Below are 15,481 nucleotides of genomic sequence, written 5' to 3'. Positions count from 1 at the left end.
ATAAATAAAGTTTATGACGGTGGTTTAATAACTAAATCGAAATGCGTCGACTCGTCGTTTTTTGTTTTCTGTTCACATAACTCCCCGGCGATATGTCACGTTGTTTTGCAATGGTTAAACGAGAAAATGTGTTTGAAGTTTGCGTGTGTAAGACCGGCCTGGTGCGTACACATTGGAAATCATCATGGCGGTCTCAGTAGTTGAAATTCCCGCCACTTGGTTTGACACAAAAGGTGCAACATTATTCGTTAAAGATGAATTTTTAATTTTCTTGTTTTAAAATTTAGCATTTACGTGATTCGACGGAGTGAGTTCGTCTAAGGTATGTCAAACTTTTGATTTATTTGTCGAAACGAAATCTTTTGTGAAACATGTTGACCGGATGACGCCATTGTTGTAATGCATAGTTCTTGCAGGTGGCGCTGGCGTCTCATCGAAAAGCATTTTGCCGCCCGTTGTAGTTAGGAGAGAGATCTCTCCCGCCTAGGACGGTGTTGTCTGGAAAGAAAAAAAAACGGTTCCGACACGACCGAGTAAAGAAGAATTAATTCAAGAGAACTGGGTTCAAAGTTTTTTGAACACCATCATTGCCTCACATAGTATGTCAAGCTGAACTGTAGCCTGAGATTTGAGTTGTGATTTATAGATTGTAGATTGTGTCTTGTCGCCATTTGAAACCGATGCGTAACATTGTTTGGCTCTTGTGAGTGCAGTAGCAAACTCATTGTCTTACAATGAGTTTCACCCCGTTTGGCGGCTTCCCGACGACGCTGGCAACAATCCCGCATTTTGCTGTTGGAAAGTTCCAGCAAGCCCAGGATCAAGGGTTCGTTTCAATACCATCATCCCAAGGCCTGCAGATTGCCGTCAGCACTGTGGATCCCTCACAGTTGAATCACAACCTCAATGGCCATGTTCACGTACCAACATCCAGCACCCTCCAGATCCAGAATCAAATGCTCAATACATTACTGAGCAAGACTGGGCAGAACGATGTGTTTGTAAAAGTGGAGACGGAGGGTGAGGGGGACGATAGGTTCCAGCAGCAACACCATCAAGAGAAAAACAGTGCCCAACAAGACATCAGCAGTTTAAATGAATACCTGTCTCGGTTCTCAGGCCCACCCACATTCCCTTTTCAACAAATGTACAAATACCCTGCTGAGCTCATACAAGTCACTCAGATTGAAGATCAGCAACAACAGCAGCAGAATATGATGAGTGACAACTCTCCGTCTGTCCAAACTCCTGAGCAACAACAACAGCAGCCTCAGGTACAAACGAATTCTTATTTACAAGCTGAAAAGTTTATTTGGTTTATAGCCACTACACGCTACAAATTTAGGCACCAAAGAAAGCGAAAAAAAAGAAAAAGAGACGAGATCCCATTCCCGGATTGCCTACGCCTAGAAGAAGGAGCACGAGCTTACAACCAGCTTTGACAACAGCATTGGATGGAAGTACACTATATGGATGTCCTCAGTGCCACACGGTCTTCAATAACCGCGAAGCTATCGAGACCCATCTAACGATACACCGGTCCGAAAGACCGTTTATCTGCAATGACTGTGGTGCGGCCTTAAAACGTAAAGAACATTTAGATCGACACAGGTCTTCGCACATGACTGAACGTCCACACCCGTGCCCTGTTTGTAGCAAGACATTCAAACGAATCGTGAGTTGTCCTTCGACTTATTTCCTTGGTCACGAAATTTTTTTTTTTTTTGTTTTCTATTTCCAAATTATTTTCTCAGGAACATTTGCAAAGGCATTCAATCATCCACCGGACGGATAAAGTGCATCGATGCCCCGAGTGCGGTAAAGGTTTCAACCGCAAAGATCACCTGACCAAGCACGTTCACTCCCACATGGCCAAGAGGATCAAGCAAGAGCTTGGCCAGCAGCCAGGGAAAGGTGGGCAACAGCAGGGGCAGCAGCATCAGAACAATGACAACAATTCCACCATTAACATTCAACAGCATCAGAGCATATTGGCGCAGTTACATTAAAGTTTCACGCCTATATACAAAAAAAAAGCAACACAAACCTTCCGCAGGTTCGGTGGTCGGTGGCCTCACAGTATTCAAAAGTGACTAATATGCTTTTTTTTTTCAATAATCCCTTTGAAACAAATTGGATCGTTTTTGCGTTATTCCCTGTGTTTTTATGTCATGTTCATAACTAGTGCCGGGAACGAGGAACATACTTTGCGGCTAAATTTCGGGTCGTGGACACTTGTCGTTATTGTTATTGACCGACGAGTGAGTGAATAATCCTTAAAAAAGTACTGCTAGTCTAGCACACATATACATGTAAGCTTCCATTGATTTTGCAAAATTGAAGCAAGAATGAAAGAAGCTGGACTTAAGAAAACATTCAGGGACCAAATTGGAAATCACACACATGCATTACTTATACGAGTGTTTTTCGCGCGCGTTGGCATAATACTCTTTTGCTTTTTGTCCTTTTGTGTTGCAGAAACAGCGAGAAAGTTGGCAAGAATTTTTCGTTTGGTTTTTTTTCTCTGTTGTATTGAGAACGCGTTTGGACGCGGTCTTCGCCATTGTACTTTCCTGTTGTGCCACACTTGTCCCACTTCCCCTCATATTTTTCTTTCCTTCATCTGCAAAATGATCTTTAAAATGGTGAAGTCAATGTCAAAATTGTAACCTTACACTCATTTCTCATAGTGAACGTGTATGCACGTGCCCCGTGTATTTTTTTCCATCCAATTTTCATGTGTGTAATGCCGAATAGCAAAGACAGTTGAAATATACGTGTCACATTTGTAAGATAATCGCTCTCAGTTTGAAAAATCAATTTCTGTGTATTAACTGACTAGCGATGGTAAAATGATATCCTTAAATTGTGGTATGTTAAAACAAAAAATAAATGAGAAGTAAATAAGTTTATGTAACTGAATGTTCAGCCATCATACTTGTTGGGCTTAAAAAGGATTCCATGTCTCTTGACTCGTTCAATATGTAAGTCAAATAGCAGTTTGTTAGGAGTGTAGTAATGGGGATTTGAGTGAACATCCATATCTGGTGAATATGTTTCATCGTGAATAGAATGATGATCATCATGATTCATCAGGCTTCGCTCACGTGACATCATAATTTCATTAGGAATGTTTAACAGATCAGGTAGAGGCAAAGCTTGCCGAGTAATTCCATAGAGATTGGGGTTGCACAGAGAACACTGGATCACACTGCTGGAAGTACTGGGCTGTAGGCGACATTCACACACAGAGGCTCCTACAGGCTAACACCAATACAATATCTTTTATCTTTAATTATTCTCTGGGATTTTTTATCCCTCATAAAAGAAAACTTACAGTCTGTGAAGTTTCTGAATTTAAATTAGTGCCATTCAGGTGGAGATTGTTTATTCTTTTCGACAGTGGCATGAAGTCATAGGCATCTGGGTCACCATCACTGAGCTGACGCTTCCTTCTATGGCTTGTAGTAGGATGAAATCACTGATTATGTATAGACCAAAAGTATGCATAAATGTATTCACCATCCTGGTTCATTGTTATAACTAGTTTCATCCATGGTATGAAAATGTTTCTTAAGAACCCTTATTAACCAGATGTTGTCCTGCAAAAACAAAAAATGTGACTTTGTACTTCAGTAGTCCATAAAACTTCCTAAATGTCCCCCAAAAAATGTAGAACTGGATCACTGAACGATTATTTTAACATTTTGATTGATACGTACATATACATCGGCTTACTGAAACTTTTCGTTTGAATATTCTGGGGATTGAAAACCATTAGTAATAGTAAACGAGAAAGATGTCTTTGTTTCACGCATGTAGTCTATGACAATGGTCTAATTTTTTTGTTTGTCATCTAAGGCAATTTCACCTTTCGGAAGTTGTCTGCTATCAAGTGGCAACGCATCCAACTTCGAAAATGACAATAACAAAAAACATTTGACTACCATGAATTATTGTCGGTTTTATCCGGAAATTTGGAGTTCATAAATAAATGTAACATTTTAATTTCATTTAGATTTGCAACATTATAACAATTTTGAAACTGTTACAGGCCACCTTCCAGCGCACAACCGAAGCTTGTAAGCAGAAGAAATGGCGCTTCTGTTTAATTCTTGTCCAATTTTTTGTAAAACCACATCAGTCGATTAACACAACGAACATACATCGTTACACTTAAAGCTTCGGTAAACAACAATAACAATGTCTGGCTCTGTTTGGAAGAAACCTGACGAAGTTATGAGGCAAATGAGAGAAAAGAAAAAAGCCCTTCAAGCCCGATTTAGTCATGCGACTACTACAACCATAACAAATAGTTACGACAATGACGAAACATTGGTCACGCGTTCAGCAACAGTTTCAGCGAAGAGAAAAAATCCTTTCAGGTATAAAAAGTAGGTTCTCTCGCAAACAAGTTTCAAGCACTTTAATGTTATTTTCCTTGCCAGACGTTCCCCAGCCAAGAGACCTAAGCTTCTCGCTGTTACTCAAGATGATCAAAGAACAATAAACTGTGACTTGGTGAGCATGTTAAATGCTCCTAATACAGTTAAAGTGCACAACAATAAAGAGCAAATTATAGAGCTCCCACAAGCTCTTTCCATATTTGCAGCAACAACCCCTGTATGCCAAAAATTAGATCAATATGCTGTGGATTGGTCTTTAAAAACAAGAGTTCGATTCACCTCTAAAACACCATTTGCTTTCAGTTCCACTCTTAAAGTAAGGTTTATATTTCAGGTAAGACAAGCAACTGGTTTCTATTATCATTTCTAACATAGACGTCAGAGGAGGCTTCCGGAATAACAGGTTTCGTGAGGTGCGTTAATTCACTCAATTCTGATGAGTGGAGCACTTTAGACACGTCAACCAACGCTCAATTTCACCAGTGTTGCCTTCTGTGGCAATATCCCTGGTTGCCTTGGCTGTCTTTATTCCCGCGCGATACACGAACCCCCATCACTTCTACCGGCTCCGCTCAAATTGGCATGGACTCGAACGTGTCAAACTGTCTTGTCAATGACTGGTGTGAGAGTTTTCGCTCACTATTTGGATTACTTCGTGCAAGACAGTGCCCTTTCTTCTACGTCTGCACTCATCAGTTTACCGTACTATTCAGAGCTGCGGGAATTGGAGGAGTTGCTGAAATTCATGCTCTTTTAACTCCTACTACTCGTGGATTGCGAGACGTGTTGCGAAAAGAAGGTATTAAGGGCAGCACATGCTGGATTCATTCAGTGATTAGTTTAATCATGTATGTCATTGGTGATGCATCAAGTTTTGATGCAAATTATTTTGCTAGTTCGTTTCTTTTTTTTTATTAGCTATTCTGTTTTGGTTCAGAATTGTGAGATAAGGTTATCCTTTGATTGAAATAGCGTTTTATAAAAAAAAAAAAGACTTGGAAACTACTAGAAAGACTATAAAGTTGCATTTCTTGGAAGGTATCTGTTACCATCCGGAGATCGAATTACTATCATGTTTTTACAGCTAGAGTACCAAAACAACTACGAGTTTGAAAGCTTCTAAAATTTCGTTAATCTGAAAGTCATATCTTGATATTTCAATTTACAGACATATCATACTCCATGCCGCTGAAGAAAAGTGGCCAAAATCAACAGAACTGCACAACGAATAATGATGAAGATGACGAAATCAAAGACGCTGACAAAATAGATGATCTTGGCGATGAAGATTGCGATGAAGATGATACCGACTGGATCAATGATATCGGTCTGCACTCTAATCTTAGATCGAAATTGTACTGATAATTATTTTAACAAAATCTAAGCATATTAACAACTTGGTTTATGTTTGCAGGGAAGCTGAAAGATTACAGGATGGTGGGCAAGGTACAAGCCAAGGTACTTACTCCGATTCGCTCCTCCTGATCGAAGGTGTCGAAACACAAGGATTGTTCAATTGGCTATTGAACAGCAAATTATGTCTTTCAAACACTGGTCCTCTCACTGGGATTCCTCCAACGCTTTTCAGCCCTGTGGCTTTTCACCAGGCCACACTTCGGCCACTCAAGGTACCGTGTTCTCAGAGGCATTCCACTACGCATTTAGAACCCAACACATAGTCTTTTTACTATTTAAGGCACGGCAAGGTTTTCTCAAACAAGATGGAGAGAATCTGTGTTCCGTTGAAATTCAGGGACCTATCCTACCCCACTCAATGGTCTCTCTCATGAAATTATTGCAAAGTGGTGATTTTACAGCTGTTTGTTCAGCCCTTTCGAGCACCAAACCCTTCGCATCATTTCAGAGTCCAACAGCTGCCACTTCAGCATTTGGTAAGGAAAGTCTGAGTGATTGTGGACTTGATCGGTCAAGCCTTGATCTTTTCTGCTCATCGCAACTCCCGCAATTTGCTAACGAGATCCATTTCCAGAACGGATGTTTTCATTTTAACTGATCTCTTTCAATTTTATTATATGAAGTGCCCTTTATAGTTTGCTCGTAGGCTAGTGGATTTGAAAACAATCTCTCGGAAAATCCAAATATCTAGCCAGTTTCCTGTTATTGACTGGAAGCTTTCCATCCTACTAGATATTCCTCCCCTTTTGTTTTCAATTGCGAAAGACAACTGCTAGGCCCTAACACCAAACGAATCCCTACGCATCTTAAAGATAATCTAGCCCTCATCGAAGCTAGGAAAAATGTACATTTAACGTTGTCAGAGGGAATCATACGTGTTCAACAGTATACCAGAGGGAGGATATCTTACTGGTTTATTTCAGTTTAACTTTTCAGAGTTGCTTACGTAACTCTGTGCGATAACGTTAAAGAATTTAAAAATGCAGAAATAAGCTGAATAATTCCACAACTGTTTTCGTGCAAGCAAAATTTTTTGTAGTTTATAAAATCTCAGATTCAAGGATCCTAAACAGGTCTTTCCAAGAAAAGTAAAAAATAAGTAATGGACTTAGGTCCCTGACAGTCTCATGTTTTCAAATCGATAAATCATATTTCTGTTGTTTTCATACTTCTCGAAATCGCTAAAACTTGTAACAGTTGAAACTGATTTTGTGTTCTGGCGTAGTTGATTTGGCTCCTGAAGTTGAACATCTCAGCAAATTATTATCAAACTAACCTTGAGGATTGTTTTCTTCTTTGTCTGCGAAGACCTTGTACCTTGTTTGCAAAAGAGATTTCCGCCAATAATGCTGACTTCGGTGCTTTACATTCAAATGTACTGCTAGTCAATTGGCCACAGAGTCAAATGTCAACAGTCGTCCATCACAACGAAAACCCTGGATTTAAGTACACCCACGAGCTTGACTTGATAAGATTACTTTAGTTAGGAGAGAAGGAGTGGTGAGGAGATGCGGTGGAGTTAGTAGTAGGTCGGGGGATCTGCACGTGGCCGAAATGCAAGTAAATACAATTATTTTGTTCTTCAATGTCGCTATCAGCTCCCGTTTCGCTTCTGGTAAACTCAGCTGTGGGACATTGGTACCATCTGCCCCACAGTGGGAGTGGGTGGCATAGTTTAGGTGGATGACATTGCTTGAGTTATTGGTGATGCGAAGAATCGCACCACCATACGAGAACGGGAAAACCAATCAGCTCGAAGCAAACACTGTTTCCATGCAAATGCGTCACTTTTTTTAAGTACAAGAGAAACAGATCCTGTTGCTTGTTACCAGTATATAAAGAGGGATTGCGGACTGGATCCAGTCGCTGTCGCCAGTGATCCTTTGGGACGCTAACTAACTACAGCAAAATGGCTCGTCTGAGCGTGTTGGCCCTTGCACTTCTCTTCGTCGCCGGCCAGTGCCGTGCGGAAGGTATAGAGTTGAATTCAATTTTGTTCCATCACTTAACTTTCATTTTTCATTGAATAAAACTTTCTTTTTGATTTGTTGTGTGAATTGCAGGTTTGTTTGAAGATGGTCAAGAGTACCAGTACTCTTACCTTACCTACACCACATCCGGTGTTCGTGAACCTGCTCCCACTGGCTCCTCTTTCGGCATTCGCGGTAACTTGCTTATCCAGAAACAGGCCGGAGAAGCCATTGTCAAGGTATAAAAATTATAGTGAATAAAAAACAAACAAAGCGTTTTGTTTCTTATCAATATTTCTTACTATAATTGTGTTTGAATTGGCGAATAGCTTTCGGATGTGACTTTGGGTATGCACAATGGACCCGACTCTCTTCTCTCGACCGTCAAGTTCTTGAAGAAGCCCGAGTTGGTTATGTTGGAGAAACCCTTCAAAATTTCCTTCTTGAACGGAAAGGTAAATTTCGATACAAATTTAATTGGTATTTTGTGTAAAAATGAGATTGCTGCTTTTTTCAGATCACCGGATTCGATGCTGACGCTTCGGATGCCGAATGGTCCATCAACATCAAGAAGGGTTTGGCCACCAAGCTTCAGATGGACGTTGCTGCTGGAGAGATTGGCAAGGGAGACAGCGCTTTCCTCCGCACCGTCGAGGTAAAGACATATAATTATTTTCTAGTTGAAATATTACATTAACGATTACGAATGGACATTAGGACACCGTTGTTGGTACCTGTAACACCACCTACTCTTTCGGAGGCTCCGAAAAGGGTCGTCTGATGTTGATTAAGCAGCGTACTCAAAGCGAATGCACCAACGTCCCTCGTATGGGCCACAACAGTTTTGGTGCTACTAACTGTGCTGGTAAATCCCAAGATGAGCTCGTTGCAACCACCCAGCTTTACTACCAGCTTAGCCGCGGATCCAGCAGCAACACCGCCAAGGCTCACATCATCTCGTCCTTTGGCTACCAGGTTCTGCAATGGCATCCACCTGCGGGATCTCCCTTTTACAACTTGGCCAAGTACGAACACTTCGTTTCCCTTTGTGCATTTTTAGATGTGAGAAGTGTCAATTGAATGTTTTTTCTTCCATGCAATAGCACCACTTTGGTGCTGAAATCTTCCGGACCCATCGCTAAGCCAATCTCTGCTTCTGGTTTGACCAAGCACTATGGCAGTCTCCGTTACACCCTAAAGCGCCCGATTCCGACTCCTGAAGATCTCGATTTGGCCCGTGAGGAAGACTTCTTGCACCCCGAGGAGCCCCAATCCCAGCAAGCTCTACGCGCTAAGGTAAGAAATGCATGAGAAATTTAGGACTTCTACGATTAGTAACTGAAATTTTGTTTTGTAATATGTAGGCTGTTCCCGTCTTGACTAAGTTGAAGGAAGTCATTGGATCAGGTGCTCTTGATGAGGAAACTCTCATGGATCCCACTGCCATGGCCGCCATTCAGCTTTTCCAAGCCATGAGTTTGGAAAGTCTGCAAGCTGTTTGGAAAAACGTAGCAAATGATGAGGAGCTCAAGTAATTTCATTAATCAATTTTAAACAGGACCACTTGCTGTAGCAATTTAGAATTCTTTTTAACGGTTATTTAATTTTTCAGAAACCTGTTCAATGAGATCCTTCCAGCTACTGGTACAAACCCTGCTGCCTTGATGGTCAAGGAATTGATTCTAAGTGGCAAACTCTCTGATATGGAAGCCCGCCGTATGGTTGCTTTCCTACCCTATTACCTGCGCATGCCCTCTGAGAAATTATTGACTTCCTGGGAGGATCTGCTGAAGGAGAGCCCCAGCATCAAGACCAAGTATGAATGAGTTAGCTCTTAAATGTTGAGTTTCGCTAAACAATTGTTCTGAATCAGGGAACTGAGGGGAGCCATCGCTTTGGCTTTCGGTCATCTCGTTGGAGTCACTTGCAGTGCCAACAGACTTCGCCCTTGCAAAACTGACACTATCAACAAGTACACTCGCATGTCCTACGAAGCTTTCAAATCAGCCAAGACCCACCCCGAAATGATTGTTGCCCTGAGCACGCTGCGCAATACCAATTTGATTCCCGCCATCGAGCGTCTTATCCCTCACGCCAAGAGCGGCTCCGTTCCCCACGCTGTCCGCCCTCATGTCATCTTCGCTCTGCAGCCCATTGCCGCCGTCAACCGCAACAAATTCTTGTCTGCTGTCCTCCCCCTGATCCTTAATGCCACCGAAACCACCGAAATCCGTATTGCCGCCATCTCCACTCTATTCCGTGTCCAACCCACTTTCTTGGAGCTGCAGCAGTTGATCGCAGGTGCCATTTGGGAACGCAATCAGGAAGTGCTCAACTTCATGATGACCACCTTCCGCGTAAGTAGATTACTCATTTCTAATCTGAATAAGTTGATTACTAACCGTGTTATTCAATTGTAGAATTACGCCGATTCCAAGAATCCCTGCATTAAGCCCATCGCCAACCAGTTGCAGTTGTTGTTGCGTCGTGTCGCCTACATCAAGACCAACTTCTTCCGTTCCAGCAACCGCGTTTTCGACTTCCAGGACCAGAAATATGGTTTCGGTGGTGGACTCCAGCTCGTCACTGTTTACGGTGAAGAATCCCGCGCTCCTCTCATCATCTCCGGACGTGCCAACTACCGCATCTCTGAATACGGCTATGTTCCTCTTGAGATCATGATCCGTTTGGAAGGTAAAACCAAGTTCTATTCCTGACTCCTAAAGTGTAAATGAAAAATCATTCACAAATCTGGTGCAGGTGTTGAGGATGCCTACGTGCGTCTCTTCCGCAGACTGGACCCCAAGGACTTCAAGCTCGATACCCTGAAGGATCTTTTGCAGAAGACCATGAAGATCGTCCCCCGCCAGCAGGCTCCCATGAAGATGGAAATCTTGTTGCGTTCTCAAGGATACACTTTGATGTACCGTCACATGGGAATGGAAGAAATCGCTGGTCTGATGGAAGGCAAGGGATTGGTCGAAATGATTTCTCGTGGCTTGAAACTGACTCGCAATATGGTCATGCTCGGCGGCCAGCACGTCAGCTGGAGGGCTAACGATCTCGGTCTCCCCGTCGGTGTCGGTCTCAGCACTCCTGGCTTCGCTCGCCACCAATTGGCTTACGGCAACGTCAACCAGCCCAACAAGCTCGGTCGCTCCATCCAGGCTGATTTGGACGTCACCATGCAAGTGGTCACTTACATGGTCGCTTATAACCCGCTCGGCGTCTCCCAGGGAATCATCAAGGCTCGTGGATCCCGCATCCACTTGCCCGCTAACCTTTTGGTTGGTTTCTCGCCTGCTGACAGCCAAGTTGAAATCAAAATGAATACTCCCACCGAAGAGAAACCTTTGTCATACTTGTTTGGCAGCAAAACTTTTGCTTTCATGTGGGGCAAAGATGACTCCAAAGCCCTTTCTTACCTTAAGGATACCTGCTCAGAATGCGAAACTAGAGCTTTGGTAACCCGCGGCGAACAGTTCCGCAAAGGTATTCTTATCATTTTAACTACGATTTCCCGATAACATTTGAAGAAAACTATGCATTTGGTGTTAGGTCAAGTTATTCGCGAGAACATCAACGAACTTTTGGGCATGGAATCCCACGTTGAGGTTTACAACTGCGAGACCTACACCGGCAAGGCCTCCATCGCCAAGGTGATGTTCGAGTCTTTCAAGCCCTCCGAGATCAACTCGCACGGCAGCGTTGCCGGTTTCGCCGTTATGGGCTTGATGCAGATGCGCAACTACTTCTACCACTATCCTCCCACTGGCACCTGCTCCATGAAGGCCGTCCTCCACAGGACTCAGGAGAATCCCGCCGAGGCTCTTGAAATCAAGCTGAAGATGGATTCCGCTGTTCCCGCTGGCAAGAAGGCCGCCCCCGGCAAGAGCTTCAAGAACGTTAAGGGAGCCGTCACTTTGCTGGGCACCCCCGAACGCAAGTGGAACGTCGAAGTCAACGTTGAGAGTGAGCCTTTCAACGTCAAGTCTCAGGTCGCCGTCAAGATCGCCCGTTTGGCTAACCCCACTCTCAGCGTTCCCAGCCGCGCTCTCTGCGTCAACGTCAAGACCGCCTGGGCCGCTCTCCCCGAAGACATTTTCGAGACCCCGTCTACCATCGAGCCTTCCGTTCAGCGTGAAGTCTCCTTCGTCTGGGGTGAGGCTCCCGCCAACGATTGCCCTAAGGCCAACGCCAAGGGTATCTCCACCATCAACGTTAAGGTCGTCGGTAACATCACCGAAGCCCAGCGTGAAGCCGCTACCAGCCGCACTTCTTACCCTTACGATCGCTGCGACTTGGATCGCAATGATGCCGGCCGCTCTGGTATCGTTGGACCCATGACCCAGGTAATGATCGCGTTTTCGTCGATATTTTGACCGTTAACCTGGCAAAACGTAATTTGGGCTGTTAGACGACACGTTGTAATTATTTTATTTCTTCAGGCTTGTTACGAGTCTGTTCTGCACTACGCTACTCCTCGTAGCTACGTTTTGGACATCAATTACGCCAACATGTCTCCCCGTGGTCAGATGGCTCTTCTGCGTATCGATACTATGCTAAAGGCCTCCTTGTTGCCCTACTGGAGCATGCATGCCCCGCATGGTCCTACTGCCACCGCAAAGAAAGTCGCCGGTGCCGGCCACATTGAATTGAAAATGGATGTTAATGAAGATGATGTTGACTTGCATGTACACACCGACTTGATGCACAGCCACTACGAGAACGTTGATATCCTCAAGAATTTGGGTATGGCTTTGCGTAACGCCCGTCTGCCTATGTCTCAAATGTTCGCCATCAAGGCTGGTTTTGTTGGTATTTGCGACGTCGCTCCCAAAGCTGTTGTCACCTTCGATAATGTGACCATGAGCACCGATCTTCCCGCTTGCTACACTCTCATCTCGGCTGACTGCTCTCCTACTCCCCGCTACGCCGTTTTCGCCAAGAAGACCACCCAGTCTCTGCCTTTGGCCGCCAAGATCTACGTCGGTGGTCACACTCTCGAGCTGAACCCCACCGCTAGCGGAGTCGAAGTGAAGGCCAACGACAAGGTCGTCAAGGTCGAAACCAACAAGCCCTACGTTTTGGCTGACAAGGACAACGTCATCCAGTACATCGTCGTCAGCAAGATTGGTGCCCGCTACTTCGTCCAGGCCCCCATCCTCAAGTTGACTTTCCGTTACACCGGAGACGACATCACCAACATGATCCCCGCCACTCACCGCTCTCAACATTGCGGTCTTTGCGGTGACTACAACGGCCAGTTCTCTCGCGAATTGGTCAGCCCGTCCGGTTGCAACGTCAAGGATGCCACCGATCTGGCCAGGTCGTACGTCTTGAGAGACAAGAACTGCAAGGAGACCATCCCTACTCCTCCTTGTGTTGCTGAGCCTTTGAACATTGGTGAGAGAAAGACCCGATCCGTCGGAATTGTTGGTCATATGGATAAATTTATCCGTTCTTAAACTGAACGTAATCCGTCACGAAGTTCTCGTTGCCTTACAACTGATGAGTCAGCAACTCCTGAATTATTTTTTTTTCTACATTTAATTTTCGACTTTCTCGTGGAGCTTTACAGTCCAAGATCCTTTTGAGTTTAGTTGACCCTGTGTGTTGTTTAACTGTTCTCAGAATTGACTACCTGAATACAACAAATCAGGAATTTAAAAGTGATGTTTTCCCATTTTTTGTGTTTCTTAGTTCGTAATGGGTTAGCTGTTTCACGTAGGTCTGTCACCTACGTATTCCTTTTACGAAGATATTTCACCTCATCACTGATATAGCGGAGTCTAAGAGTTCCTATACCAACAATCCTTTAGTGACAATCTATTCTCCATAATTAAGTTTTCTGCAAATACTGACACTCATCGGAATTGGTTGAATATCACAGGATATACTAAAAATTGAATGCTGATTCCGGGAAAATTGCTACTTTTTTCCTTAAGTTAATCATTTTTAAAATACACCCAGTGTTTCAGAATGCTAGCGCGCCAGTAGGCTCCAGCATTAGCGCGATGCAGCACAAGTATTTGGTGGCGAATGGCTTGAAAATAAGCCCGACCTATTAGCGCACCCTCTGTTTTTTTACGAATATTTCAAAACCCATAAAGCCAATGCAAAAATGAACTTGATTTTCATGATTTCCATTCAATTTTGAGTCGAAATCATGTATTTTAAGTGAAATCTAAATTTGGGCCAAAAATGAAAAAGTGGGAAGGCTATAGCCTTCTCACTTTTGTCAAAATCGGCCAAAAACGAAATCTCACGGAATTGGATGAAACTTGTACCGCATCATCAAAATTTTACGATGATTTCGATTCTGTGATTGGTTTTGTCGCTAAGCCCCCCGTTTTTGAAATAAATAAAAAAAAAGTGATGTTATTTGTTAGCGCACACTCTGTTTTTTACGAATATTTCAAAACCCATAAAGCCAATGCAAAAATGAACTTGATTTTCATGATTTCCATTCAATTTTGAGTCGAAATCATGTATTTTAAGTGAAATCTAAAATTTGGGCCAAAAATGAAAAAGTGGGAAGGCTATAGCCTTCTCACTTTTGTCAAAATCGGCCAAAAACGAAATCTCACGGAATTGGATGAAACTCGTATCGTATAATCAAAATTTTACGATGATTTCGATTCTGTGATTGGTTTTGTCGCTAAGCCCCCCGTTTTTGAAATAAATGACAAAAAGTGATGTTATTTGTTAGCGCACCCTCTGTTTTTTACGAATATTTCAAAAACCATAAAGCCAATGCAAAAATGAACTTGATTTTCATGATTTCCATTAAATTTTGAATCGAAATCATGTATTTTAAGTGAAATTTAAATTTTGGCCGAAAATGAAAAAGTGGGAAGGCTATAGCCTTCTTACTTTTGTCAAAATCGGCCAAAAACGAAATCTCACGGAATTGGATGAAACTCGTACCGCACCATCAAAATTTTACGATGATTTCGATTCTGTGATTGGTTTTGTCGCTAAGCCCCCCGTTTTTGAAATAAATGAAAAAAAGTGATGTTACTTGTTAGTGCACACTCTGTTTTTTACGAATATTTCAAAAACCATAAAGCCAATGCAAAAATGAACTTGATTTTCATGATTTCCATTCAATTTTGAGTCGAAATCATGTATTTTTGAAATCTAAATTTGGGCCAAAAAAAAAAGTGGGAAGGCTATAGCCTTCTCACTTTTGTCAAAATCGACCAAAAACGAAATCTCACGGAATTGGATGAAACTCGTATCGTATAATCAAAATTTTACGATGATTTCGATTCTGTGATTGGTTTTGTCGCTAAGCCCCCCGTTTTTGAAATAAATGACAAAAAGTGATGTTATTTGTTAGCGCACCCTCTGTTTTTTACGAATATTTCAAAAACCATAAAGCCAATGCAAAAATGAACTTGATTTTCATGATTTCCATTCAATTTTGAATCGAAATCATGTATTTTAAGTGAAATCTAAATTTGGACCAAAAATGAAAAAGTGGGAAGGCTTATAGCCTTCTCACTTTTGTCAAAATCTGCAAAAAACGAAATCTCACGGAATTGGATAAAACTCACCCATGATAATCAAAATTGAACGGTGTTTACGAATACAAGATTAGTTTACCCCTAAGTCTTGTTTAGATCCTAGTTCGATTGATATTTCCAGCATCGAAACCTATTTTTACGATATTTCTGTTAATAG

The 15,481-nt window shown here is 42.7% G+C and overlaps 4 protein-coding genes across 7 annotated transcripts; 3 read left to right on the top strand and 1 right to left on the bottom strand.

Moving 5' to 3' along the window:
• The first annotated feature begins 441 nt into the window (after positions 1-441).
• Positions 442-2,009, top strand: LOC130693442 (zinc finger protein 257-like). Of its 2 annotated transcripts, XM_057516588.2 has the most exons (4): positions 442-609; positions 722-1,274; positions 1,346-1,675; positions 1,755-2,009. In XM_057516588.2, the coding sequence occupies exons 1-4, from the start codon at positions 602-604 to the stop codon at positions 2,007-2,009; spliced, it is 1,146 nt and encodes a 381-aa protein (XP_057372571.1). In that variant the 5' UTR covers positions 442-601. The 2 variants fall into 2 exon arrangements, with proteins under 2 accessions (XP_057372571.1, XP_057372573.1); XM_057516590.2 differs by having other exon boundaries at positions 442-1,274.
• Positions 2,010-2,813: 804 nt separating this feature from the next.
• Positions 2,814-3,860, bottom strand: LOC130693458 (uncharacterized). 3 transcript variants are annotated; one of them, XM_057516613.2, is made up of 5 exons: positions 3,723-3,838; positions 3,523-3,652; positions 3,338-3,461; positions 3,108-3,264; positions 2,814-3,044 (listed from the first exon to the last, which is right to left on the bottom strand). In XM_057516613.2, exons 2-5 carry the CDS (start codon positions 3,555-3,557, stop codon positions 2,926-2,928), a joined length of 435 nt encoding a protein of 144 aa, XP_057372596.1. In that variant the 5' UTR covers positions 3,558-3,652; positions 3,723-3,838; the 3' UTR covers positions 2,814-2,925. The 3 variants fall into 3 exon arrangements, with proteins under 3 accessions (XP_057372596.1, XP_057372595.1, XP_059350302.1); XM_057516612.2 differs by having other exon boundaries at positions 2,814-3,264; positions 3,523-3,602; positions 3,723-3,860; XM_059494319.1 differs by having other exon boundaries at positions 2,814-3,264; positions 3,723-3,835.
• A 198-nt stretch (positions 3,861-4,058) lies between these two features.
• On the top strand, positions 4,059-6,506 carry LOC130693432 (protein downstream neighbor of son homolog). The gene is made up of 6 exons (XM_057516574.2): positions 4,059-4,385; positions 4,449-4,722; positions 4,782-5,205; positions 5,575-5,761; positions 5,821-6,034; positions 6,103-6,506. Exons 1-6 carry the CDS (start codon positions 4,204-4,206, stop codon positions 6,418-6,420), a joined length of 1,599 nt encoding a protein of 532 aa, XP_057372557.1. The 5' UTR covers positions 4,059-4,203; the 3' UTR covers positions 6,421-6,506.
• A 1,130-nt stretch (positions 6,507-7,636) lies between these two features.
• Positions 7,637-13,464, top strand: LOC130693463 (vitellogenin-2-like). The gene is made up of 13 exons (XM_057516619.2): positions 7,637-7,795; positions 7,886-8,031; positions 8,122-8,247; positions 8,310-8,447; positions 8,510-8,817; positions 8,896-9,088; positions 9,157-9,323; positions 9,405-9,608; positions 9,666-10,149; positions 10,213-10,486; positions 10,553-11,284; positions 11,351-12,144; positions 12,241-13,464. Exons 1-13 carry the CDS (start codon positions 7,732-7,734, stop codon positions 13,258-13,260), a joined length of 4,650 nt encoding a protein of 1,549 aa, XP_057372602.1. The 5' UTR covers positions 7,637-7,731; the 3' UTR covers positions 13,261-13,464.
• Positions 13,465-15,481: the final 2,017 nt, after the last annotated feature.

Source organism: Daphnia carinata, chromosome 3 (genome assembly GCF_022539665.2).
Source record: "Daphnia carinata strain CSIRO-1 chromosome 3, CSIRO_AGI_Dcar_HiC_V3, whole genome shotgun sequence".
NCBI lineage: Eukaryota > Metazoa > Arthropoda > Branchiopoda > Diplostraca > Daphniidae > Daphnia > Daphnia carinata.
Note: the sequence above shows the minus strand (reverse complement) of the source record. Positions and strands in the feature narration are given on the sequence as shown.

What these genes read in the sequence shown, in the direction of transcription:
- LOC130693442 (XM_057516588.2), top strand. An exon ending in AACAACAACAGCAGCCTCAG is followed by an intron (nt 1,275 to 1,345) that starts GTACAAACGAAT and finishes CTACAAATTTAG; the next exon opens with GCACCAAAGAAAGCGAAAAA. An exon ending in GCAAGACATTCAAACGAATC is followed by an intron (nt 1,676 to 1,754) that starts GTGAGTTGTCCT and finishes TTATTTTCTCAG; the next exon opens with GAACATTTGCAAAGGCATTC.
- LOC130693458 (XM_057516612.2), bottom strand. Translation starts at nt 3,557, where the DNA reads ATGGATGAAACTAGTTATAACAATGAACCAGGATG. An exon ending in TATAACAATGAACCAGGATG is followed by an intron (nt 3,462 to 3,522) that starts GTGAATACATTT and finishes TCCTACTACAAG; the next exon opens with CCATAGAAGGAAGCGTCAGC. An exon ending in ATTCAGAAACTTCACAGACT is followed by an intron (nt 3,265 to 3,337) that starts GTAAGTTTTCTT and finishes TATTGGTGTTAG; the next exon opens with CCTGTAGGAGCCTCTGTGTG.
- LOC130693432 (XM_057516574.2), top strand. Translation starts at nt 4,204, where the DNA reads ATGTCTGGCTCTGTTTGGAAGAAACCTGACGAAGTTATGAGGCAAATG. An exon ending in AAGAGAAAAAATCCTTTCAG is followed by an intron (nt 4,386 to 4,448) that starts GTATAAAAAGTA and finishes TTTCCTTGCCAG; the next exon opens with ACGTTCCCCAGCCAAGAGAC. An exon ending in CTTTCAGTTCCACTCTTAAA is followed by an intron (nt 4,723 to 4,781) that starts GTAAGGTTTATA and finishes TTTCTAACATAG; the next exon opens with ACGTCAGAGGAGGCTTCCGG.
- LOC130693463 (XM_057516619.2), top strand. Translation starts at nt 7,732, where the DNA reads ATGGCTCGTCTGAGCGTGTTGGCCCTTGCACTTCTCTTCGTCGCCGGC. An exon ending in GCAAATGATGAGGAGCTCAA is followed by an intron (nt 9,324 to 9,404) that starts GTAATTTCATTA and finishes TTAATTTTTCAG; the next exon opens with AAACCTGTTCAATGAGATCC. An exon ending in GATCATGATCCGTTTGGAAG is followed by an intron (nt 10,487 to 10,552) that starts GTAAAACCAAGT and finishes AATCTGGTGCAG; the next exon opens with GTGTTGAGGATGCCTACGTG.